The 27,841-nt window shown below is 40.9% G+C and overlaps 1 protein-coding gene across 1 annotated transcript; it reads right to left on the bottom strand.

Annotated features, from left to right (window-relative positions):
- Nucleotides 1-1,647: 1,647 nt before the first annotated feature.
- TARS1 (threonyl-tRNA synthetase 1) lies at nucleotides 1,648-27,841 on the bottom strand. The gene is made up of 19 exons (XM_089496800.1): nucleotides 27,756-27,841; nucleotides 26,000-26,080; nucleotides 25,304-25,494; nucleotides 22,789-22,912; nucleotides 21,250-21,371; nucleotides 19,989-20,106; nucleotides 19,136-19,200; nucleotides 18,973-19,051; nucleotides 17,898-18,044; nucleotides 17,012-17,110; nucleotides 15,848-16,014; nucleotides 13,757-13,919; nucleotides 13,533-13,670; nucleotides 12,582-12,659; nucleotides 11,427-11,527; nucleotides 11,212-11,316; nucleotides 7,502-7,574; nucleotides 5,877-5,991; nucleotides 1,648-3,665 (listed from the first exon to the last, which is right to left on the bottom strand). Exons 1-19 carry the CDS (start codon nucleotides 27,777-27,779, stop codon nucleotides 3,517-3,519), a joined length of 2,139 nt encoding a protein of 712 aa, XP_089352926.1. The 5' UTR covers nucleotides 27,780-27,841; the 3' UTR covers nucleotides 1,648-3,516.

Raw genomic sequence — 27,841 nt, forward strand, 5'->3', positions numbered from 1 at the left:
TGGGGCCCTCCAGGAGGGCTCCGAGGGCAGCAGGGGGCCTCTGGGGGGCCTGCTGCCATCCCTGGGGCCCTCCAGGAGGGCTCCGAGGGCGGCAGGAGGCCTCTGGGGGGCCCTTTGCCGTCCCTGGGGCCCTCCAGGAGGGCTCCGAGGGCGGCAGGGGGCCTCTGGGGGGCCCTTTGCCCTCCCTGGGGCCCTCCAGGAGGGCTCCGAGGGTGGCAGCGGGCCTCTGGGGGACCCTTTGCAGTCCCTGGGGCCCTCCAGGAGGGTTCCGAGGGGGGCAGGGGGCCTCTGGGGGCCCGCTGCCGCCCCTGGGGCCCTCCAGGAGTGCTCCGAGGGCAGCAGGGGGCCTCCTGGGGGCCCGCTGCCATCCCTGGGGCCCTCCAGGAGGGCTCCGAGGGCGGCAGGGGGCCTCTGGGGGGCGCTTTGCCGTCCCTGGGGCCCTCCAGGAGGGCTCCGAGGGCGGCAGGGGGCCTCTGGGGGGCCCTTTGCCGTCGCTGAGGCCCTCCAGGAGGGCTCCGAGGGCAGCAGGGGGCCTCTGGGGGGCCCTTTGCCGTCGCTGAGGCCCTCCAGGAGGGCTCCGAGGGCGGCAGGGGGCCTCTGGGGGGCCTTTTGCCGTCCCTGGGGCCCTCCAGGAGGGCTCCGAGGGACGGCAGGGGGCCTCTGGGGGCCCTTTGCCATCCCTGGGGCCCTCCAGGAGGGCTCTGATGGCAGCAGGGGGCCTCTGGGAGGCCCGGTGCCGTCGCTGGGGCCCTCCAGGGGGCCCTCCAGCGCTGGCGGCCCCCACCAGTTTTTTTGCCTGGGGCCCCGTCAGGGGCCAGCAAAGATGGGGAGGCCTGGCCCCCGGAGGGTGGAAGCTCCGCCCCCGGCATGCGGCCCCGCCCTGGAAGGTGGAAGCTCCACCCCCGGCACGTGGCCCCGCCCCGTAGGGTGGAAGCTCCACCCCCGCATGTGGCCCCGCCCCGGAGGGTTGAAGCTCCACCCCCGGATTCGGCCCCCCAGTCGCCTGAGGGACACCAACCCGGCCCCCAGCTCAAAAAGGTTGCCTACCCCTGCTGTAGACTATGGATCTGGTGGTGTGCTCAGAGGGGAAACTGGATGCATGTAAGTACATGTAGCGGTTAGTGGGTCTGCGATATAGTGTGGTGCTTAGATGTCTGTTGTGTAGCTGTATGGTGGTATCCAGAAAGTGAACTTGTTCTGTTAATAGTTCCAGGCTGAGGTTGATGGTGGGGTATAAGTTGTTGTTGAAATTCTGGCGGAATGTCTTGAGTGAGTCTTCTTCATGAGTCCAAATTATGAAGCTATTGTCAATCTACTTCAGGTAGGGAGTGGTTTCTCAGTGCAACAATTAAGGAAGCCTGAACATATCACCAGATCCATAGTGTACAGCCAAGCCCTCTGACACAATTGCATCCGCTCGGACCCACAGGGGAGGGATGCCAAATTTCAAAGGATTACAACAAGCACTCTTCAAACTACAGTACCAACCACATGAAGTTAAAAAATCAAATAAGGCAAGTTTTTGTGGTTTTTTCGGGCTGTGTGGCCATGTTCTAGAAGAGTTTATTCCTGGTGTTTTGCCAGGATCTGTGGCTGGCATCTTCAGAGAAACAAATAAGGCAAGTTTTTTCAGGCTGTGTGGCCATGTTCTAGAAGAGTTTATTCCTGATGTTTCACCGGCATCTTTCAGAAAAGATGCCAGTCACTGTGGATGCTGGACATGAAAGCCTTAGATTTCAAAATAAGGCAAGACTTATATTTAGGACTGATCTATTACAAAACAGACTTGAAGCAAGAAAATGACAGAACCCCAATGTTCCCAACTAAGACCACTCAGGCACTTATAACCCATTGTGGACAACAATGCTGGCCTATCAAGGTCCCTGGCACATTACAGACATTTCAGCACTATCTAAACCCTCTGCTTATTGGAGCACCCTTGATTTGTTCATCACATCACTCTCTGTTTCCCACATTCATCTATTCTCACCTGCAGGCTACAGTTTCCACTGCCTTTGTTCACAATCATTGTTAAAACTGGACATGCCACTTCATTTCCATACACAAATATTTTTGAATTTGAATTAACATTCTCACACAGTAATGGCATATATAGGTCTGTCCCTGGCTTTCGACTCCACCAAATGCATCTGAGGATGTAGACTTAAGTCTACGAAAGCTCATGCTGCCAACTTCTTTCTTTCAGTAAGATTCAAAGGTGCTACAAGATCTCTACATATTGATTCTACAGGCTAACATGGCTATATCTTTGAATTCTATCAGGATGACATCCGGACAGGCTAGAAAGTAAATGCTAGCTTTCTGAGTCCCCAATGGGATGTAGAAATAAAGGAGTTGATGTTTGGTAATGTTAATTTAAAACCCTATTAAGACTTTGAAACTGCCCCAATATGCTCTTCAGTTCCTGAATTTCATTTGGAATTACCAGAAGAAAGAGAATATCATTAGTATGTATGTTAATATGTTTCCCAATTTCTATCACAACTAAGGTTTGGCCTAATTAAATTACCACTGACTCCACTGCAATAGAACACAGCTTGCTCTGTGTCTCTTGACAATGGGATTACTGTGAAGGCAACTTTGTGTATTTATTCTCATAGAAGCAAGAGCAGAGGTTTGTGAGGGGTTTTGTTGTTGAAGTGGATTGTACTGAGATTTTTCCTTATGGCATCTGGCAGGTGATCAGTAAATATGAAGCCTGCTTGATTGGGCTGAAAGTACTCTATAATGAATACATTTATCTGGCAAGCAAGGATTCAAGATAGAAAATTCATGTCCTGATTTTGTAATGCTTTAGGGCCATATAATTATAGACTTAGAAGAGTTCACAAGGGCCATCCAGATCAACTCCCCTCCCAAGCAGAAATACACAATCAAAGCACTCCCAAGAGATATTCGCAATCTAATTGTGAGAATGAAATTGACAATTAAAAGAAACAGGAAAAAAAAAAGATTTGTGCACGGATTTCAAGCAACATCTTGTTGAACTTTAGAAGGCATTTTCTTACACATTTATTTTGTGAAGAGATGAAAAAACATTAGTTGCTACAGTGTTATTTCAATCCCTGATTAAACATTTCATTGTTGCATTGGTTCTTGCAAAGTAGGGGTGGGAACTACATTGCCCTCCACATGCTGCTGAGCTGCAAATCTTAGCATTCTTCATCATTATAGAAAGTGGTTAGGCTGCTGGGAGTTGCAGTTCAACATTTGGAGGACTGCAGAATTTCTACCCATATTTCGAAGCCCAATTCCAACATCTTCACAAGCTTCCATTCATTTGCAAGCAAAACAACTGCATTAATTATACAAAATGGACTCTGAATTTGACCTCTACTTAATTTGAGAACATATAAAACAGCAGGGGACTGGGTAAAATTCAATTTCCAGTACAATACAGTGCTAAGATGAGATCACTGTCCAGCAAGGCTAATAATTAAAGTGGAAAAGGATCCAGCTATAACACTAGCCTAATGTGGAGAACCAAGGTCTTGGTTAAAACTCCTCTTCAGCATTTTTGCAGCGTGAACACTTCAATTGCTGCAGCCTCTCCACAGTTTCAGCTACCGTGCGTTCACCATGAACCTTGTTGTCTCTGGTGCGGATATTAACTGTTCCACTTGCCTTCTCTTTTTCACCAATAACTAAAAAACAGAACAGAAACAAAGAGGTTTTGAAAGAGCTTACGCTATTTTTTTAGCATTCAAGCAGTAGATCTAACTACTAATATCATTATTGTTATTATGGTTTGTGAAGTCGAAGGCTTTCATGGCCGGCATCCATGGTTTTTTGTGGGTTTTTCGGTTGTTATTTTTTTAAGGAATCAACACCTGAAATAATGATGCCACTCTACTTAGCATAAGGAACAAGGAACATATGGGATAATGTGTAATGTTTTGGATCATTTGATTAAGTGATGCTGGCAAGCTAGGAGAATGGTATGGAAGATAAAATAAGGCATTTCATATAAGGCTGCATTCACACTGCATAAATAACCCAGTTTGACACTACTTTAATTGCCATGGCTCAATGCTATGGAATTCAAGGAACTGTAGTTTTGTGAGACAGTTAATCTTTTCTGTCCGAGAGCTCTGGTGCCACAACAAATTATAATTCACAGAATTCCATAGCATTGAGCAATGGCAGTTAAAGTGGTCAAACTGTACATTAAAAAGGATCTCAGTAAATTGTTGAAGAACCTGGCTAAAATTCACTATGGGACTTAGATCTAAATACCTATGACAGTAGGAAACAGAATTGAGCAGTTTCACAAGGCCTTAATTCAGCAAGGAGCTGCCATGGTGTTACTAAATAGAGGAGCCAGCGAAGTGATTGTTGCACATGGGAACCGAGGCACATGAAGCACACTTGATACACATAGGGCAATGCCTAGGGACTGTCATTGTACACTGATAGAGTCCAATGCACATTGGCATACCACCTTGGTGTGCTGATGAGAATCGGTAAAGCCTGATGTGCATCTGGACACTGTTGCCAATGTCCTGATAGGCATCTTTGCAATTCACTAGGAGGGTTCCATACTGTTATGTGATTAGGTATGTGTAAAGTTATGCAACATAGACTGGGATGAGTAATTTTATTAAATCTCATATTCCAGTTAGCACTGAAATAATTTTCTGTAGGAGACAGTATTTTTCCCTAGGTATTTTCCAGGAACATTATTATTGTTATTATTTTACTTTCTTATATTCTGCCTTTCTCCCAATATAGGGATTCAAGGTGGTGAGAAACAGCTGGGCAGTTGAGATCAGAGATACTTTAGCATACAGTGGGAAGTGAACTAGGTTACCTGTGCTCCCATTCTTTCTGATTCTGTCTGTTCTTATTGTGCTGTGATGCTTACAGTCAGACTGCATAAATTCCTATTAAAACAATGCATCTAAAGAAATCACAGAATCATAGAACTGGAAGAGCAGCTCTGACAGATGGTCATCCAGTCTCTGTTTAAAAACCTCCAAAGAAAGGGACTCCAGAAGGGTGTGTGTTCCACTTTTAAACAGCTCCTACTGTCAGGAAATTCCTCATTCTGACTTGTCACCAGGACAAGTATGGTCAGACTCATTCGCTGAACTAATTAGCTTGTGGAAAAGATTCACTGTAAGGATGTTCATTTCCAGATTTAGTACCATAGTCATAGTTTTAATGGGTGCATGACCTTCCTTGCACACTGTTTGCTTTTGAGAGCATGAGGACAAATACAAAATGTGTAGATCATACCATATAAGAGTGGCATACACATGATCCCCTTTGACTTTTTCATTGTAAGTAAATGGCAAGCAGTAGCATGAAAAAGAGGATCAGGCCTCTACCACAACTTGGATAAGAAAACTGGCAAACACTAGATGTAAACACTAGTCATGTTTGGTGTTTATGTTTAAACAGGAATACTCGAATCAGAAAAAACAGAATGAGGAGTGTTCCAGATGTTTCTGATACAACACAGTGCCCAACATTTTATAGAGAGATGAAAAAGACACAAAGCAAATTACTGAGAATAGACACAGACATACTGGAACCACTCAGTTGGGCCACTTAAGGAGGCCTGGGGCCAATTTACTGGTTACTTTTTCTTATGGGAAAAGAGGACCAAGGACTTCCCCAGAGATGGCTCTGACATAGATCAGATGAGTAAAAGCACTTGCTCCAGGTAATGAGGCAGCACAGATAAGCTCCAGAGGAAATTCTTTTACTTACAGATTGGAATGTTGCTGGCTAACTGAAAGCTTCATAAGATAACAAGTATCTAGGGCTTACACTCTCAAAAGAAACCTAAAGATAGTACAGGGCCAAATGAAATTTGATACACTAAAGTTCATGAACATTGACATTTTTACCTAAAATAAAGTTGTACTGTGCAATCTGAGCATTTCTTATCTTCTTGTTCAGTGTGCAGCCAGGGTCCACATCAATATCTACCATTAACCCAGCATCATGGAACTGCTGCTTCACCTTGAAAAACATCAATGTGACAGTTTTTAGGTTATGCATCCTTGGAGGGAAAGATTTCTAACCTCACTATGGAGTTTAGACTGCATTAAAACAAAACCTAAAAATTTTATTCCACAAAGACATAATTTAATAAACCACAGAGCTTGCAATTAAATTAGGATTTAGACATTTGACACTGGAAAGATAAGTACTTTAGAATTTCCCCCCCTATATATCCAGACAAATGGAGAAATTAAGGCAAATTTATGAACTGAAGTAGGAACTTTTCCAAGAATGTTTCAGTAAAGGTTGACTATTCATTTTTGAAACAAACACAAACACATACTGGCTTTCAATAACATATATACACTACAAGTACGTACAATGAAGAACAAGTGAGAGACTTACAAATGACATGAACAAGATAGTGCCACTTATTGCCTATACAAGTCCAGGATGGGAAAAAGGTAGCATATGAAAGCATGTGAGATTCTAATGTGACTAAATATCATTATAACCTGAGCTCTTCTGAGTAGGAGAATATATATTATATAGATTAATTGCAGTAATTGTAACAATGACTGCATCATTAATGCTACAGTTAAATTAATTAACTGTTTTTTGTGGCTGCTAGGGACAAACAACACCTAACTCCTCTGACAGGAGAAACGTTTTCCAAAATTTTCATGTTTCTTAGATATCCAGGAGTCCAAACATCAGGTTCTATTTAGCTGAGGACCACATCCAGGTCTAGGAAAATCAGAATTTACTTTAATCCTCTTCCAGCAGATGGGAGATTTTAGTGCCCCAGAGTCACATTTCTTGCAAAATTCATAGACCTAATCTTACAATGTAGACATCTGATAATATGTAGCTTCAACCGTTTTGAACAATGTCACTGAGTTTCTACCCTCTGCCATGTACATGTTTTATCAATGGACAAAACTATAGCTGGGGAAAAATTGTCCAAAAAATGTTCAGTATTTTATCACAGTGATACATCTTTGTTCCGTACAATGTAATGCACAGGGACAAAAAGTGTCCCATGCTATTTTGTGGGTGATGCAGAAAACTTGATGACAGCTGTATGAGGAAACAAACCCTTCTTCTGTTTAAAGGTGGGAGGCATGCTTACTTGATTATCTCTAGGAAGGACAAAACAGAAGGACTGACACCATGCGGGGCAGAGATGGCCATCAAGATAGTTTACCACACAGCAGCCAGAAACATAATTTGGGATTGCCCAGGACCAAAGAAGGATTCAAATAGAAACAGAGCTAGAAACCTTTGAACTATTCTCCAGTTAAACCATTCTTTACCACATAATCTGTAAAACAAATAGAGAGGCAGTGTATTCAGGACATGGAAGGAGAGGAACACTACCAAACTGCAAAAGTGCTTCACCATCACTGAGCTGAAGGAATATATAGAACAATTTTATCCTGTGCAATATTAGGATTTCCATGGGATCAGAAGATATCCCAGAAGTCACTCAGTGCAAGTTTTAAAATTCATCTTTTTAAAGCCCTACCTTTTGTGCATATTCATCACATGTTGGTCCAACTGGTACCACCATCACCTGCTGAGGAGATAACCAGAGTGGCCTTGTACAAAAAGAGAAGCCAAGTAGAAGTATTAAATATCATTATTAGACCATGTGATGACAATACACATATGCACAAACATATATTTTGTTTTTAAAGCTGTGGCTACACCATCTAATAAACCTTTGATTCCCATCACTTTATAAGAGGTGATTAGAAAATGAACATGATGTGGTGTGTGCATACAGATAGTTGTTGTTGTGTGTCCTCAAGTTGTTTCTGATCAAATCTGGTGCCTAAAAACCCCAAACGCACTAGATCCCTTCTAATCTCGAGTGCTAAGCAGGGTCAGCCCTGGTTAATATTTGGATAGGAGACTGCCAGCAGATACCAGGTGCTGGTTGTTGTTGTTTTGTACCTTCAAGTCTTTCCGATTTAATTCCGGCGACCCTAAGGCCAACCTATCATGGTTTTTTCTTGGCATGATTTGTGCAGAAGAGGTTTATCATTGCCTTCCTCCAAGGCTGAGAGCATGTGACTTACCCAAGAGTGGGTTTCAATGCTGAGCTGGGAATCAAACTCTGGTGTCCAGAGTTGTAGTCCAACACTCAAACCACTATGCCACACTGGCTCTCCATATGGATTTGTAATTTACCGTATATACTCATGTATAGGTCTAGAAATTTTAGTTAAAAAATTGACCCCCAAAACCTAAGTCAACTTATCCATGGGTCAATGTAAGTACCATACTCTAACTCTTACCGAAAAAAGGAACCAGCCTCTAATGAAAGGCAAAAGCTTAATCTGTCTTGGAAGCACTGATTCCCCTCTATTCTCTCATCCATCCAGCCTTTAGTGTAAGCACAAACAGTGATGTCTGCTGGAATTCTGTAAGCTGTTTGGCATTGTTTCCCTTTGCTTCATTCTTTATATCCTTTACATCCATGGACTATGTTAAACTGGATAACTTTGAGTTTGTAAATATTGATGAAGCAGGCAAGCTTCTTGGAAGTGTAAGGAAGACAACATGCCCTCTCAATCCCTGCCCGTCATGGTTGACCGCCCAGGGAGGTGATGCAGTGAAGACACTACTACAGTCTATAATTAATGTATACTTTAGGGAGAGTAAATTTCCAGCCCAACTAAAACAAGCGGTGGTCAAACCGCTTTTGAAAAAACCCTCTCTAGATCCCCTGGTAAGAAATAATTACAGACCGGTCTCCCTTTTACCATTCTTGGACAAGGTGATCAAAAGGGCAGTAGCTTTCCAACTCCAAGTTGTCTTGGAGGAAGCCGATTATCTATACCCATTTCAAACTGGCTTCAGGGCAGGATACGGAGTTGAGACTGCCATAGTCACCTTAGTCCAGGATCTCTGTCTGGGCATCGACAGGGGAAGTGTGACCCTGTTGGTGCTCTTGGACATCTCAGCAGCCTTCAATGCCATACACCATGGTATCCTTCTGGAACACCTGAGGGAGTTAGGTATTGGAGGCACTGCACACCAGTGGCTCCATTCCTACCTCTCAGGCAGATTCCAGATGGTGATGCTAGGGGACAGCTGCTCTTCTAAAGTAGAGCTGACATCTGGCATCCCTCAGGGCGCCATCCTGTCCCCCATGCTGTTTAACATTTACATGAAGCTGTTGGGCGAGATCATCTGGAGACATGGGGTACGGTGTTATCAGTACGCTGATGACACACAAATTTATTTCTCTATGTCTACGACTGCTGCAGTGACTAAGGATGGCATCTCTCCTCTGGATGCCTGCCTTGAGTCGGTAATGGGCTGGATGAGGGGAAACAAACTCAAGCTGAATCCAGAGAAAACAGAGGTTCTTGCGATAGGTACCTCAAGTCTGGGGATGGAAATTTGTCAACCAGTCCTGGACAGGGTCACACTTCCCTTAAAAGATGAAGTTCACAGTTTGGGAGTACTCCTAGACTCGTCGCTACAATTGTCATCTCAAGTGGATGCGACAGCCAGGAGTGCTTGGTACCAACTTCAGCTGATACGCCAACTGCGCCCCTACCTGGACCAAAAGGACCTGGTACATGGGACTACCCTTGTACCAAGTTTGGAAGCTTCAACTGGTTCAAAATGTGGCAGCCAGATTGGTCACTGGTTCGTCCAGGTCTGACCATACAGTGCGCCTGTGTCATACGCGGGCGCGTTTTACGCAGCTTTCAGCATATGCTGAAAATCGCATGGGGAGGAAAGGGCGGCACGTCCCATAGGGACGAATGGGGCACGCACCCATGGTGCACGTGCACCGCTGAGTGCATGAGCCCCATTCATTTAAATGGGGCTCGAGCATACGCAGAATTTGCTTTACGCAGGGGAGTCCGGAATGGATCCCCCGCGTAAAGCAATGGCAAACTGTATAAAACTTATCCTAAAATCTCTTCACTGGCTGCTGATTAGCTTCCGGGCACAATACAAGGTGTTGGTTATTACCTTTAAAGCCCTACATGGCTTGGGCCCAAGTTACTTGCGGGATTGCCTCTCCCTACAAAATCCGCCCCACACTCTCAGAATAACTGGGAAGAATGTGTTAGAACATCAATCAACTAGGATCATATCGACTTCTCAGAGTGCCTTCACAACTGTGGAACTGTCTTCCAGAAGAGATCCATCGTATTATCTCCTTGGAGGAGTTTTAAGAGGGCGCTTAAGATGGATCTCTTCTGGCGAGCTTACCCACCGGACCTTATGTAAGAGACACCGTCAGACCATTCTATGAATCTACTGCATTACCACTTGACGATGAGTTAGCTTTTAAGATTAATTGCATTTTTATTGATGTATTTTTATATGTATTTTATTACTGATGTATGTGTTTTAGCGGACTGTAATCCTGCGTCAATTCATCTGGGAGAGGTGGTAAAAGATACAGAAATTATTATTATTATTATTATTATTATTATTATTATTATTATTTACATGTTGCTAAGTTTTACCCTTGACTTATCCATGGATCATATCAAAAGCCAGAATTTTGGCCCCAAAATCTGTCCTCAACTTATACATGGGGTCAACTTAAAGTTGAGTATATACGGTATAAGTAGATTCATAGAATGGTTACATTCCCTTACTTAGACAAGACCCCTACATTCCCTAACTAGACCAGATCCAGTTTCATCACCTAGTCAACAAAGTGAGATGAAACCACTGTTTCTTGTGTGACAGGAAAATATAGTTTAAACAACCAGGACAGAAATGCTGAAGTCAGCTAATGAGAAGATGTGAGGTTGAAGGATGGAGTCCCAACAACTCAGTAAAAAAAGTTTTTTTCAGTGAAAATAATTATGCCTAAATAGGCCTTTTCATACATCTCACAAAAAGTGTGTGCTTTAAAAAACAACAACATTCACACACTTTGCTGAGTCCACTTTCCCAAAGATTCATTTCTGTTTTCATTATTCCACTGGTCCCATTACAAACAGAACAGCTAGTGTTGTAAGATAAGTAAGTCAAGAGTCTTAGACACTTGACAGCACATATGTCATATAAGTTAATGAAAAATAGAAGCAAAAGATTTTAACTTCTATGCATGATTCTACTGAAGGAACAGAGGACAGAAGGGGAAAGAATGAGCCCTGGTTAAGTGAGGATGACAGGAGACTAGACTTGTTCATATCATGGACAATCACTATTAAACTGACCAAAAACAGAACTAAAACACCTATTAAATACCATTTGCCGCCATAGTTTTCTGTCAGGATAGCAATCATCCTCTCCACAGATCCCAAGATGGCACGGTGTATTATGACTGGCCTTTTTTTGTCATTGCCATCATGGCTGGAAGATAAAATTTGATTATTAGAAAATACTCATAAAATATGGAGTATTACTTTTAACAAAATAAAAAATACTTTGAGCAAAATGAATAATACAATCAATGCATTTACCTTACATATGTGAGATTAAATCTTATTGGAAGCTGGAAATCCAGCTGGATTGTAGCACACTGATGGTAGCGTCCAATGGCATCTTTAATCTGAATGTCAATCTTTTTTGGGGGACGAAGAGGAATGAGATGAGACCCATGTTAACTACAATGTTCACATTCAGCACATTAAGATCATTTGAGAGACAATTTCAGGGTTTCATCTAAGTCAAACTGTACCTATATACACTTCCACCTCTATGATAGTTCCTTGCTACAGCCATGTCCATGGCTATTTGCCTGCTAGCCTTTTTATGGTACAACCGCAGACACCATAACTTTGTCATCAGTTCAGTGCTAAAGCAACTGTGCATCCTTTTAGCACAGTGACCAGCTAGGAAAAATGTATTACTGTGCTAAGAAATACAGAGGGCAAGTGGGTTACAGGGCTAGTTATCAATCAAGAGGCTAGTATGCAAGGTGGCTTCCCTAGTCTATTTTGATTAACCTCTTCATGTAATATTTTCTAAGAGGATTTCTGGATGATTATATATACACATTTTTTACCACACATGATTATGCTGGATGGCTTTATACCCAAGGAGGATATGCTAGAAGATATTCAACTGGACATTTAGTACAGTTCTCTTTTGATGCCTTAGTTGGTCTAGCCATCGCTCAGTATGATAAAAACGTGGACATGCACTCCTCTGTTCCATCATTCAAATAGGACTGACAGTGTTAAAATGTTATAAAACAGGCTTTTAATCTTCTAGTTTAAAAGGCATTAATTATACATTAAAACCTAATTCATGTAGTTACTCCTGACTATAGTAGAGCTATCATCATTGTATTGTTGACTCTCCATTCAACAACTAACTTAATGGGTCTATCTAGTTGGGATTGATCTACAGGATTGTAGCCTAATTCTGATGACGTAAAGCACAACAACACTGGTCCACCCTTCAACTCTACATCCCTAAATGTGGAGTTAGATAACTAGATTGCCCACCAACTGTAAATGAAAGGGGATGTTTGCAAATCACCATCACACAGGAACACAGTACAAGTGTTCCAGTGTGCAATTTTTTCACAGCTAATACTTGTGAAACAAGTTACAGAAATGCTACTTCTCACAAAATGAAATAATTTTTCACTCAAAGGGTTACTTACTAACCTTCGGTCCATAGAAAGCACCATCCCCAGGATTCAATTCCCATTTTTCACCAAAGTCATTTAGGCTATTTTCAAGTTGCTAGAGGAAGATAATATTCAAGTTCAGTTGGTTTACTTTGCAAGGTTAAATTAGTTTCTTATTTTCTTCTTCACAGTACAGTTTGGACATTATCTAGCTGCAGAGGTACAGAATATTACGTAAATTCTTTGAGTACTCTATTCAAAGTAAAAAAATCAAAATATCAATTCTGTAAACAAATATCTCGCTCTCACCTTGTTATCTAGAATATCCATTAGTGATTTAGCTGTGTCTTTGCAATGTCTTACAGAAACCTAGGGTGCATCTATACTGCAGAAATAATGCAGTTTGGCACCAATTTAACTGCTATGGCTCAAGGTAATGGAATTCTGGTATTTCTAGTTTTGTTAGATATTCATTCTTCTCTATCAGAGCTCTGGTGCCACAAAAAGCCTACAAATCCCAGAACACAGCATTATTTCTGCAGTGCCAAAGCAACCCAAGAAACACCATCCTACACATAATCATGTAGTCAGAATAAGCAACATCATAACATCCTATATGATAGCATACATAATAGCCTTCCTCCTTGCAGCACCTGAAAACTGTTTTGAGGGCCCCCAGAGCAGCTTTTTGGGAGGTACAGGAGGCCTGAAAGAAACAGTGGGGATCTATTCTTTATGGATGTCATTCTGCTGATAAACAGAGAGGGCACAATTTGGTTCTACCCCAAATCTTTGTTTCCCACAACTGCAAATTTGAAATGATCTGTTTTTTATTGTTTGAGACTTTCTGATTTGTGTAGCCACAAAAGAAATGCACTCCTATTCAAGGGGCAGAAGTACACCTTTATGAAGTAAAGCAAATGAACACATACAATTACAAATCAAACTCATTTTAACAGCAACCTGTGGCCAAGAATTTAAAGGTTACCTTTTCAGCTTGATTCCACACTTCAATGTCTCCAAGGAACTTTTCAGGACGGGTGGAGAGATTGAGTTTGAAGGAAAAGCCAAACACATCATACACGGTACGCAAGAATTCCAGACAGTTTTTTATCTCCTCTTCAATCTGTACATGAAATAAAAACAGATGCAGGTGAAGATTTCCATTTTTTTAAAGGATATTGTCTGTGCCAAACATATATTGTCTTGTACCTGTTCCATGGCACAGAATATATGTGCATCGTCCTGCTGGAACCGCCTCACTCTGGTGAGTCCTGTAAGGGTCCCTGACAGTTCATTACGATGGAGAACTCCAAAGTCAGCCAGTCGCAATGGCAGCTCCCTCCAAGATCTTGGCCGGTGATCAAACATAAGGCTGAAGGAAATAAGGCATGTGTCTGAAATCCATTCAGGACTCTACTGTTATGAGAATGGTTTTCTGAACTGTCAAAAACTGTCTTGAACAATAAATGCTTACAAACCAGGAGCTGCAGAGTTTCTGTTTAGTATTACTATTCATAAAGAAATGTCACACTAGAACTATTTTCTTCTTACCAGAATTCCATTTCTGTATCACTTAGTCTCAACTTAAAAACTACTGACATTACGAACATATCCTAAGATCCACAGCATTCTCACTGTGAAATGTCACAACCTGATTTGAAAGCTTTCTTTAGAACATCATACTGGCATATTATAGTGGATGTGTGCCACTGGAACATGAACTGTCAGTAACTCTGCCAATTTATATAATTTCTACACAGAACAAAAACAGGACATTGCTTCATATTAGGGGAGGAGATAGCCAAGCCTGGGTCCAATGGATATTCTGCTGCCAGTCAAACACAGCTTAGGGAATGTTATGAAGGGGGGGGGGGGGCTAGAAAGGATACAAAACTGAGGTTTTGTCTCTGACAGAAGGTAGATAGGAAAAGGATGGCATAGAGACAGGCCAGTAAACCAGGAGCAAAAACTAAATAGGGTTTGGGGAACTATGAGTTCAGAGAGCCTATAAGTCTGGAAAATCAGTACATAAAAGGGATCTTGTAGCACCTGAGACTATGGAAAGAAAGAAGCTGGTACCATGAGCTTTCATAAACTTGAGTCTATTTCCTTAGATAAATTAGGGATTAATGTGTGATCTGCATAAATTTTTACTTCTTTATTCTTGTTTAAAACTGTATCTGGCTGTTCCTGTTAGGTTTTGACAGTCTGCTCACACTTACCACAGTGAACCCACTAAATGACATATTTATTGGTTCATATAGGGGTCACCTTGAAGCCCAAGTACCCAATTCAGGGAAGATTCTTGATGGAAAGGAAAGTGACAGAACACAAAGGTTATGGAACTGTGGGGCCAGCCTGGGGAGGGGATTTGTTGTACTCTAGTACCCTCAAGAAGCATAATGATGGGCTATTTCTACAAAACCTGGAAAACATTTTCCCCATATTCTTTCCCCTTCCTGAATACTTCCAAGAATATTTTAATTATTGCTTTTTTCCTGTTTGAGATGCATCTTAGCTGAGGTAAAGAATCTTAAACATTTGTAAGCAAGATAATGGGTTTGCCAAGAGCATCAGGCAGAACAAAAGTGACTGGCAAAATGCAACAGATATGAGTCTATATCAAGAAGCTGAGTCTAGACCAAGAAGAAAAATGCAAGAGATGTGAATCTAGACCCCTGCCCTATATGTCCATGCAACATAGAGCAAGTCAGTTGATGTCCTGTTCTTCAACAGCTCACAGCCAGTGAATATAAGAGTACAACACTAGCGTGATTTTTATGCAAAATGACACCAGTAATTTTTCTGAAACATTTTAAATTCAGTTAATTTGCTCACAAGCCACAACTTGATCCAAATTAGCTTTAAATAATGGCATGCAAAAAGAAGCAAGAAGGCAAAAGAAGGATGAATGGGGAAGCAGGAGTTTGAGCTATAATCTCAGCTACAGTCCAGAGACACAAAAATAGATGTATAGAAGCAGCACTTGGAAAAATCCAATCAACTGAAATTCAGAAAACAGAAATGGCAGAAGGTGTAATAGTAAGAGTAAACTGATACACATCTTCTTAGTTCTTTGCCATACAAAGACTTTGTTATTCAGTTCATACAACTTTGCCTTATTGCTTAGGTAACAAAGCAAAGTTAAAATAGAATGAATGATCTGCCAATAGTGCATTGCTCAGCTTATATTGTAAACAGTACATTTAATTCTGCAAGCTTAGTTCAATAATAATTTGTTAAAGAAGAAGAAAGTGAGATAACATGAAAGCTGGTCCCAATTTGATATTAAGTCAGTACCAATGTCCAGGGCAGTTCATTGGCTTCAGAGCAAAGAGCTCTTTCTCCACCTCAAAGGAAAACATGTTGTCACTGTAATGCTGCCAATGTCCTGATGTCACCCAAAGTTTGCTGTTGTAGACATTTGGAGAAACAACCTCCTGGAATCCCCGCTTTCGATATTCACTCTGAAAAAGAAGATCTAAAAATCAGAAACTTAAGGAAAATAAACTAATAGAATCAGATTATTGATTCCATTCCCTAAACAGCTCTTTTACATGCACTGCTAGAAAAATGAGCCATCCACTCTTCTACTGCCTAATGCTTGACAAGACAATGCAAAGGACCAGACATATTAATGTTTTTATCATGGGGCAACATGACTCGCTGGAAAAAATGATAAAACAGAAAACAGTAGGAGAAGAGGCAGATCATATTAGAGATGGATTTATTCAATCAAGTAAAGCACAGGCCTGAGTTTACAAGACCTGAGCAAGGGTACTGGTGACAGGGTGTCTTGGCTATCTCTTATTCATAAGTCAAAGCCAACCTGGCAGCAAATGACAAATTACCTTGCTTTCTCCTAGTGTTGTAATACACAAAAGAAAGGGATGTGTGGACAAGAGAAAAAGTGAGCTCCACTGGCACAACTGATACAACCATAGATGATGTCTCATTACAATATGCTCTTTGGTGCCAGTACATCATTGTCTTCGTCGTCGTCGTCGTCATCATCATCATCATCATCATCATCATATTACATCATCACAGTACAGACTTGAGCATCCATGGATTTTGGTATCCACGGGTGTCCTGGAACCCCAGCAGATACTGAGGGCCCACTGTACTCTGATTTTTTGCAAACTTTAAAAGGCAGCAAAAATAACTTTTCAAGTTATACTAGTCTACTCTCCTGGAGTGGGAGGACTAGTATACCTGGATAAAGTTATTTCAAAAATAAATATTTTTGCTAGTATAAAAATAATAGCACACTTTCCACGACCAGTGAGTTCTGGTGTATAACAAGTTGTAAAGGCCTGTACAGAATTACATCGGCCAAATGCAAGGCAATCAGCATTGCCACCGAACTAGAACCTCCACAAAAGAATTGTACACACAGTACTTTCCATTACCAGAAGAGCATTTTCAAGCCTCTGTGCAAACTGAACCTGTGCCTTGACTTACCCTGATGAATTCTATAAGTGTATTATAAATATAAGCTCCCTTCGGTAGGAAAAAACAGCTACCAGGACTGAGTTCATGGAAGAAAAATAATTCTTGATCCTATTGGGAAGAAAGAAAGAGAAAATCAGTTTTCCTTCCTGTATACAACTAAAATAATTATAAGTGCAGTTCTTACCTAACAATGTATTGTTTGCTATGCAATAACTGCTATGCAAGCTCATTCTAAAACAATTTGCAGCACACACTTCTCAAACACGCTTGCCTAAGGAAGTATGAATAGCAGGGAAAAAATGAAAAATGGTAGGACATAAAAGATGAGACAATATATATTTCATATTTCATCACAACATGAAGAAAAAGGCATAAGTGCCAAAAAGACGAAAGGAAAACTCAAAATAATTATGAAGAATACTAGAGACACTAGTGACAAAAAATTAGTGCTACATTTATTCTGTTTACTGACATGATTACAGGACACATTATGCCTACATAACAGTTTTGTGGTATATGATGCCCTGGGGTAGTTGTTTTCACCCCATGGAAGTTACTATCTTTCTTCATGCAACTTCAGTGGTAGACTTCAATCAGGTTTTTAATTAATTGCCTTTGGCCACCATTATGGAAGAAGTACAGCAATAAAAGTGTAATGGTAGTCTGCACACAAATCTATGAACAGTTATTTTATGTAGCAAAGAAATAAGAAATTTTTAAAAAATCAGCCATATTGCTTTGAGTAAAATACATTTAAATATAAAAATAAGATCTTAAATATTTTCAACATTCTTATATATACATAAATTAGCTTAATGCTCTCTGGTAAACTGAACTATTTTCCCTCTTCTCATATACCCTATTCAGGGCCATGCTATGAAGAAATTAGTCTCACCCGTCCAATTTTTCTGTGATCTCTGTTCTTTGCCTCCTCTTGGAACTTCTCCCAGTCTTTTAGCATTTTTGCATCTGGGAATGAAATTCCATAAATCCTCTGCAAGCTTTCCATATCAGATTTCCCTTCCCAATATGTTGAGGAATTCTGGAATCATAAGGTTTTAAAAAAAATGTTGCTGTAGAATTATAAATTTTACAAGGCTAAAAAAAACCTCTGAGTTTAAAGTTCTGTATTTGTTACAATTGCAAATGAGTTACATATCTTATGCTATTAAAAAGCCAACTGCAGTTAAGTGATCTTGTTATGGAGGAAAACATTAGCATAGCTTTTAAAATGTCATAATGAATACAGTAGCAAGTTCTAAACAAGCACTGGGATGGGGATGGCATATATCTGAAAGCACCCCTAAACTTTAGCTATCGCCACAATGTGACAAATACAAGAAAGTGGACCTAAACCAGAAAAACAAAAATGGCCAATTTAGAGCCCATACAGACAGGCCAAAATAAAGAGCTTCGGGTCACTTTGGAGGTATGCTGTTTAAATGACACACACATCTTAAAAGGCCAGAAGCTGTGATAAAGCCACGCTCTAGTCCTAAGGACAGGAGTGCAGCTTTGATACAGCTTCTGGCCTCTTAAGATGTGTGTGTGTCATTTAAACAGTATACCTCCAAAGTGACCTGAAGCAGCTTTATTTTGGCCTGTCTGTATGGGCCCTTAGATATGATTTATTGTGCATTTAAGATCCACCAATTTTAATGAGGCCTAAGCATCTGTTGAATACAACAGCTAGCATAAAAAGCCCTGCGCCACCCACTTGTTTTTCTGAATGAACATTCATTTGAGTTACAATCCAAGGGGCCAATTAGCTTAACTGCAGTGATTTCAAGTTAATTTGGTATGTTTGAAGCAGTGCACCAACTCAAAGCCACTGAAGAAATCACTCTTCTTTAATGAAATGAGGTTATGATTAGGTTTTTTAAAAAACTCCAGAAGATCCCATCCTGAATAATTTTATCCCACGTGTCTATACTTCTGTTATACATGCAGCAGAGGGTTCAATTTCTTACCTTATGGATTTTTAATGCCTTTATTTTACCAGTATGTCTTACATGAGGTCCCCTGCAAAGATCAATCAAAGGGCCACACCTAAAATACAAGAATAGTTACTGAACTCCTGAAATAATGCATGTCATTAGCTTCTAGAAGATTTGAGTCTGATTTGACTTTTACCTGTACACAGTAGTGGTTGGCGTTGTGACCTTTTCATTCAAGATCCGACATTTGAACTTGTTGTACTGTAAGAAAGTTTTTAAAAGCACATTTAATTCTATGCCAGTTTAAGATCTAATATATATGCTTATGCTTATCTTCAAGTGCCACAGAAGGCCAAAGTATTAAAGTAATGAAAAAGTCATTCCACAGGGACATAATTATTTCTCTCTCCCACAGTCCAACCATCTTAAAAACATGTGTCCAAGTAAAAGTAATTGGCTCTGTGACTGTGTATTTCACCTATGTGATCCTCAGTCCTAGATGAAATCTTCATTTACCTTGACCTTAAGGAAAGCCGCAGTGTAGTGCCTATAGATTCTTTACACCATGGGATTTTATGACACTATGGTCATGAAGGACCTCTATAGCAATTGGAGTACAAATCATGAAACTGAGCAACAATGCCAAAAGCCATCTATGCTCTCACACCATAAGATTTTAGAAACCAAGAAACACAGGGGATGTGAGATTAAGTAAATAGTACTTGTGCTTTTTACTTTTTTCAAAGCATTAGCCTCTCAGTTTTATACATCCTATGATAAACCCTATTTGAGAACTAATCTCAATAGAAAGAAAATAATTTGAACAGTTTAGATCCCATATTCAATCTATAGTATCTTTAGTTAAGGAGTTTGAGGTAGCAAAGAATATGATAAATTCTTCCCAAGAATTCTGAACTGCTATCTACTTATAACACAGTCTGGTAAAAGAGAGCTGGATAAACCAATAGGGCATGATCAGAAAATTACAAAGATAAGATATAACTAAAACTACTGTAATAAATACAGTCTATATGAACCTATGTGAATACCTTAAACATTTCAAGTAAAGTTTCCTTCTTAACTTCTAGTCGCTCAAAAACTTGCTTCTCCTTCATAATTTTCTTGCACAATGACTCTAGAGCAGGAAAATCATTGCTAGAGACACCCCTAGAAAAGACATAAACATGGTCAGGACTATGCTTGTTGTCTACCTAAGTTTTACTCTTTTCTGTTCATCACACAAAAAAGCAGTCTTCTAGAGGAGTTCTCTTTAGGCAAAAATGAACTGGGCACCAGGTGAAACAGTCAAAGAATCTGCATCATTAGACTGACCAGTCATCCTGATAGTATGGAAGATGGCAGTCTATGATTTTATCTAGTTATATATGCTTTCTTCATAGTTAAAACCTCTCTCAAAGTGGCCTCTAATGAAAAATGAAAAAGACAAACTTCAAATCATGAAACCATTCATAAGAATCAGCTCTAAATCAAATTTTAAAATGTCCAGGCCAGTAAAAATATTCAAAAGCAATCAATAAGTGCAACTTAAGGCAGCCAAAAGTAGTACCTTCTTATAAGAAAACCATGAAAAACAGATCTATGTTTAAATGTATTTTTTTTATTTTATGTATTAAAATATTTATATCTTACCCTATATCCAAAGGTTAGAGGGCAGCTTACAGTAAAATCAATTTAAAACAATAAATAATAACAATACTTTTGAAAAGTCTAAAAATATATTAAATCACTTACCAATTAAAAACCAGACAATTTAAAACCCGTTAGAATAATTTAAGATAATGCATATGTGTAGCATGGATAAAATCAATTAGGTCCGAAGGCTTTAATAACAAATCAAAATTTGACTTGCGGCTAAAATGACACCAACGCTGCCACCAACCAGGCATTCAAGGAGGGGACATTCAATAACTGGGATGTCACCACAAAGAAGGCTCTCTCCCATGTCCTCCAACAATGTATTTTCCCTACCAGTGGAACACAAAAGAGCTCCAATAGATCTAAATTCCTGAGCAGGCATTTAGAGATATAAGTGCTTCCTCAAGTATGGAGATCCCAAGCAATTTAGAGCTTTAAATGTTAACACCAGTACCCTGAATTCAAATCATATGCATATTGGCAATTGCTAAAAGACTATAAAAATTGAGCCTGACAATCCACAAAGAAATGTACATTATACAAAAGTGGACTCATACCTAAAAAGGCCCTTTAGTCTCATTCAGCCCAGGTTTTGCAGGCTATGCTACAAGACAACAATCCAGAAACTTAACATTAAAGCACAAAAAATCTCACCCATCTTCCAAGAACATATCATAATAAAATCCATTCTCTATTGGTGGACCATAACACAAACAACCACCATATATTCTTTCCATGGCTTCGCCCATTATGTGGGCACTTGAATGCCAATATACCTGGAAAGAGGGAAACAAGAGAAACAGAGTTATCAGGCTGGTACAACTATGTTGCAATCCAGTACCAATTTTCTTCTTCATAGAATTCCCAAGAGCTGAACAGACCGGCAAAAAAAAAAAAAGCACAATGCGCATCCCCAAGCCGCCAGAAGGCTGCCATGAAACTGCCCAAGCACCTACACAGCAGCAGCGTTGCGGCCTTGCAGCGTTTAGATGTCACAGTGGCAAAAGCACCTTTTTCCAGCACAAAAAGGAGCGGGGCCGTGGCATGCTGTTCCCACAGCTCCAATCTGGCAATCAAAGGGGTGGCAGCAAGCTGCTCCTTCGAGGCTGTCTGTTTCACCCCTATGATACCTAAACATCCCAATCTTCTGGTGTTCGTGTTATACTACATTAGCATTTTAGTGCTAACGTCTGCCTTGTTGAATAACAAAGTCATAAAACTAATTTATCGGTTAAACAAGAAACTTGAAAGTGTTATTCTTGATAAAGTTACACCCTCTTTTTTCAGATCTTCCCTGTGAACACCAGCAAGTTGGGAGCTGAAGACCTGGTGATAAAATGAGTGACCCCACCTTCCCTTCACAATTAGGATTTTGAACCCCCAGAGAGGGCAAATCTCTGCTGTATTTGAATATAGAAAACGTGGACAATAATCTGTTATCTATTCATGTTAATTTTAGATTTAATGCTGAAATACAGCATGCATTGGAAAGATTCATAGTTAACTCAACAGGTGTTACAAAATGACTAAATACAACCTGGAATGGATTTCCAATACAAGTTGTACCTCTCAGGCCCCTGCAGTTACTAGAGAGAGGAAACTGGAAATTAGTCCGTAGCTCTCACTTTCTAGCTACAAGTTCCTGCTAGTTGGGTTTTAAGGCAGGGAGGCCTTATAAAGGTTCTTTACCAGAAATGTCTCCTGACAATAACAAAAAATGCATAACACAATGTTTGCCTGTCTAATCTTGGATCAACCCTGATTAGTATTTGAATGGGACACAGCCAACAAATACCAGGTGCTATAGGCTAGATTTCAGAGGAAGGAACTGACAAAACCACCTCTGAGTATTCCTTGTCTAAAAAAACCCTATGAAATTATTGTGATTGTCATATGTCAACACATAATACACATACAGAGGTTTGTCAATAAGTCTTTCTCCGTTAAGTAAGCCATGCATATTTGTGTGTGTCTTTGAGTTGTCTGTTGATTTTTAGTGACTCCACCAATTTCTCAGGGTTTTCTCAGCCAAGGAAGAGTCATAGGGGGGTTGCCACTGCCTCTGAAATACAGGCTACAGCACCTGGTATTCCTTGGTAGTTCCCCCATCCAAGTACTAACCAGGCCTGACCCTACTTAACTTCCAAGAACAGACAAGATCTGTTAACCACTAAAATTGAGTGTATAGATTACCGCTTGTGCATCTTCATCATCAAACTTTAGTAGTTCCAAGGTACAATCGTGTTCCAAAGGACGATCTAGATCCCATACCACTTTGTTCACTCGAGCAATCACAGTGTTGTCTGCTAAACTTTGACTACAAATGCAAAATGAACAGGCATGTAAATGGTCTATATACAATAAGAAACAACATGTCTTCAGTCACGTGTATGTTACGAAATGTTGCCCACCCTAATGAACTCCTAGATCAATGAAGCAATAAATAGCTTCCTGCCAAAAATTATTTTTCAAAGAGATGTCTACAAATGTGTGTGTGTGTGTGTGTAGGCTTGCCATAACCCGGCTGCCCCCGTGAAATTCACGGATTGGAGTGTTTAAACCGTTTCCCGCCCGTTTTGCCCATTCAATCCCGGGTTCCTGCTGAATCCAGGCCAGATTTTGTCAATCTCCAGGCAAGACTTTTGACTGACAAGCTCTGCCTGCCTGGAAGAAGGCAGGATTGGCTCCTTCCCCCCATGGGACCCCCTTAGTCACGCCTCTTTCTCCTCCTCCTCTTCATCCAGGGCAGGAGCTCAGGCAGCAGCCAAGATGGCTGCCTCCAGGGAGAAAGAGAAGGAGCATGGCAGGGGCTTCCTGGTCTGGCAGCCTCCCTCCTCCATCACCAAGGGCTGCTCAGCACAAAGGCAGGCACTAGGGACTCCCTTTAACGTTCGTTGCTTTGTCTTTCCTTTGGGGCTCCTCTCTGCTCTGCAGGTGGCTATGGTTTCTGGGAGAGAGGAGAGAAGGGGGAAGGAGGAGGAGGGAGAAAAAGCCCCAGGCGTCTCTCTCCTCCATCTAAGGCAGCCTCCTCTTCCTCCTCCTCCTCCTTTTCTTCCCCCTTCTTCTTTTCTTCCTCCTCTTTTCCCTGTAGGACCCAGCGGTTGTTGTGTCTTTGCCTGATCCTGCAGACTGTCATTTGTTTATACTCTCTAATCTGCCTGTACATGAACCTATACAGTATTGTGTTTTAAATTGGGATTTTGTCATTGTGCTGGCCAAATGGCCGTAATAAAGTTGTTGTTATTATTATTATTATTATTATTATTATTATTATTTCCTCTTCTTCCTCCTCTTCTGATCTAATTGTGTAGAGTTCCCTTGGCATAGTTTCTTCAAAGTAGGAGAAGATTGCCTTTACTTTCTCCTAAGAGGCTGAGAGAGTGTGACTTGCCCAAGGTCTCCCACTGGGTTTGCAGGGCCATTCTGGCTCCTCCAATGCTCTAGCCACCAAGCCAGCCCCCTCTTCTTCCCTCCTTCTTCTTTCCTTTCCTCCTCCTCTTCCTCCTCTTCTGTTGTTTTTGTTGTAGCTATTGTGTGCCTTCAACTCCTTTCTGACTTATGGCAACCCTGCCTGGATGTGGAAATTGTAGTTTGCAGAATGGCTGTGGCACCAGAGACTTAGAACTGAAAAGCACTTTGAGACCATAATAAGGCAAAGCTATCCTGGGGTTTCTTGGCAAGATTGTATTCTGAAGAGGTTTGCTGCCAGACCTCTCATCTCTCCTTGAGGCTGAGAGAGTGGAGAGTAGGACTTGCCCATACTCTCTTTGTTAATTCCAACCTTTTGGACCTTCTAGTATTGTCATTATGATTCTTCACATAATGGTCTACCTTTCAGGATTACACTTATCAAGAATGTTCACACATATTAAAACATTATATGCTAACAAATTGGACACACAAGTAGAGTAACAACCAAAATCTACTATGCAGTGATACCTGTATAGTACCAACCAAAATGCACAAAATATATCATGCAAGCTTTCAAAGCTCCACTGACATCTTCATCAGGCAAAAGTGTTAAAAATCCAACAGAAGCAAGCAAGCAAGAAAGAAAAAATGATAGTGTAAATGTGCTGTGTGTGTGTGTGGCCAGAAAGGGAATTACATTTCTTACATCTGTCCAGGAATAATGTCAAAATGTCCTCCATTTTGCTCATGCCTAAGAAACATGCATTTAAATTAACATTTTTTAAAAATCACCCATTTTTTTGCATGTCCTCCATTTTTTAGAAATGTTGTCCTACATTTGAAAATGTTGTCCTATTCTTGTCCTACATTTGTCCCGGTTTGGAGGTCCTGACTTATGGCAACCCTATGTGTGTGTGTGTGTGGAGGAGGTCTTTTGAGCTTTCTTCTGATAGTGAATGCATTGTTCAGGGCTTGTTTGCAAACTCAGTAATTCCAATAAGTTTCTCTTTGCTGCAAGCACCAGAATCCTGTATGGAAGATACATACAGACAAGAACAGTAGTTACGGTGCTATCAGGTGAATTCCAGCCTGCCCCTTCAAATCTCCACTTACTGGAAACAGCTGCTGCAATCGACAAAGATCTCTTCCTCTGGCACCCTAAAAACAGCTGAATGCCATTTAAACCCCTTCCCAAAAATAGCAGGAGAGGAAAAGAGGCTTCTAGCATAATGATCAAAATTAAATGCACACACTTGCAATCCTTAGATGCATTTGAATCCTCCAAGAACAAGCTCACCTGATGCCACAGGCAATTTGGTACGGCGTTGTCTTCCAGGACTCAGCATCAACTTGTTTGCCATCTGGTAAGGTAACTTTAATGGGCTGGCTTTCTTTAGCAGCTCGTTCTGCCAAAAGGGCCTCATGCTCGGCTTTAAGTTTATGGTACACTTCAAGGCGCTGGTTAATGTAGTCTGGCCAAGGACTCAGCTGCATTGGAACAAGAAAGGGTGTTAAAAGAAAATTCTGTAAAAGCTGGATATCTTAAATTTATCACAGTTACATTTATATGAAGCATGATCTCACTCTGTACTGCCAATCTCTATGTAGCCAAAAGGTGTCATCTACACACAAAAGGTGGATTTTAGCATGCTCAGGCAAGCTAAAGGTACTGCTCTAGAATTAAATTGCTACCGACACTTTCTTGGTAACACCAAGGTCTGGCATCCTACAAGGTTGGGAGAGGAAGATAGAAAGACAGCTTATCAACCCCCTCTTTTCAGCAGAAGGTTTGATATTTTTTTTCATTCCTCTGAACTGAAAAGTATGAAAAAAATAACAAAGAAATGATAGTTCAAAAAGCACACCCACTTGGCAATAAAGTGCCAGGAAAATCCAGGCAATGTACTGCCTGGTAAACAGTTTCAAGATCAGAGTGTAAACAATTTAATGTACAATCTTTAATGTTTGCATTAAATGAAGTATGGCCATTTACCTCTGAACAGCCACCATTGCCAGTTCCATCCCTGCTTTTCTTCTTTCCTGGCTCTTTCTTTTTCTCTTCAGCAGCTACAATCTAAAAGAAAAAAAAGCTGCTAAGCCACGTGCTTCATAGCGTCATGATTAATATTGCTAAATGAATCCATGTTCTGCTGAGACACTGAGAGAATGTCAGAAGTTTTTATGAAGAAATTGATGAGTAGCAAATTTAATTTTCGGCACCACCATCTCAGTGCCATTTGTTTTACTAGCACAATCATCTAAGATAATATTTAAAACTCCTAGTTTGAGTGACTGCTGCGGTTCTGCAACGGCCATGAAACAGGAAATTTCCACCATTACTGTACTTTCAGTCTCTTCTGGCAGGCTTATCCAGATGATTTTTAAATTGTGGATTTTAAATGTGGATAATTTCAATATGTGTATATACTATTTCTCAATTTAAAACGATGTGAATTTTAACAGATGAGTTTTAACTGATGCTGTTTATCTGTTCATTGTTCTTGTTCCCTGCCTCAATCCATGGGGAGAGGCAGGTAAGAAATTATTATTATTATTATTATTACTACTACTACTACTTCAGGAAATATCCAAAGCTGTCGCCTTGAACCTCAAGCGAATTTTTAAAGAAATGTGCTTCTAGTAACTGGTGATTCGAAAGCACCTACAGTGAGACCTTGGTATCCACTGGGACTTGGTTCCAGGACCCCCAATGAATTCCAAAATTCATGGGTGCTCAAGCCTCATTAAATGCAGTAGCATAGTGAAATGGTACCCTTTATTTTAAAAAAATGGCAAAATCAAGGTTTGCCTTTTGGAAGTTATATAATTTTTTGAATATTTTCAAACCATGGATGTGGTCTCAAACTGGATTATTTCTGCAGTGTGTTTGGGGCCAAAGAGTCCAAAGGGCCGACTGTACACACACACATTTCACATGATGTATAGAACTGTCAAGAGTGCAAATTTCCCTCCATCCATTACAGTGCGGTCCTTAGGGTCTCCGTAATTAAATCGGAAATGACTTGAAGGCACAAAATGACAACACTTGGTATCTGTTGGCAGTCTCCTATCCAATTATTCACCAGGGCTGACCCTGCTTAGCTCCCAAGACCAGAAGGGATCTGATGCCAGTTTAGGGTCTTAAGGGACCAGACTGGATCTTCAAGGAGATGTATTTGTTAATTTTGAAGCGTATTGTGCCTTCAAGTCCCCTGTTTGAAACCCCCATGAAGTTCACAGGCTTTTTCCTAGGCAAGAAATAGGCAGGAAGTATTTTGTGCCTTCCTTTGAAATCTAGCCTCCAACACACCTGTTATCCATTGGTGGTCTCACATCCAAGTACTAACCAGGGCTGACCCTGCTTAGCTTCCAAGACCAGATGGGAGCTGGTGCCTTCAGGGGGTCTTAAGGCGCCAGATTTGATCTTTAGGGAAGATGTCTTTAATTATTATTATTTATGTCGCTGGTGACTTCCAGCATGGCAGGGGTTGGATTTGATGGCCCTTGAGGTCTCTATGATTCTATGCATTTCATTTTGATTATGCACATTGAAGTACATGTATTCCACATCTCCAGGTCCCCTGTTGAATTTATGGCCACCTCATGAATTCCATGGGGTTTTCTCAGGCAAGGAAGACTCAGAGGTGGTTCTGCCAGTTCCCCCCTCCGGAATAAAGCCTCCAGCAGCTAGTGCCCATTGGGCGGTCTCCCATCCAAATCCCAACCAGGGCTGACCCTGCTTAGCTTACCTGCTGCTCTTGGGGCGCCTCCATTTTTTCAAGTGAGGTGACAGCAGCAGCCCCCTGGAATGCTCAGCCTGATCAGAGCCACAACG

The sequence above is a fragment of the Sceloporus occidentalis genome, unplaced genomic scaffold (assembly GCF_023333645.1).
Source record: "Sceloporus occidentalis isolate IW3139 unplaced genomic scaffold, rSceOcc1.0.p SCAF_1, whole genome shotgun sequence".
NCBI lineage: Eukaryota > Metazoa > Chordata > Lepidosauria > Squamata > Phrynosomatidae > Sceloporus > Sceloporus occidentalis.

Coding starts and splice junctions, on each gene's coding strand:
- TARS1 (XM_089496800.1), bottom strand. CDS start 27,779: ATGGAGGCGCCCCAAGAGCAGCAG. Junction 26,081..27,755: donor AGGCGCCCCAAGAGCAGCAG/GTAAGCTAAGCA, acceptor TTTTTCTTTTAG/ATTGTAGCTGCTGAAGAGAA. Junction 17,111..17,897: donor ATCACAGAAAAATTGGACGG/GTGAGACTAATT, acceptor TCTTCCCAATAG/GATCAAGAATTATTTTTCTT.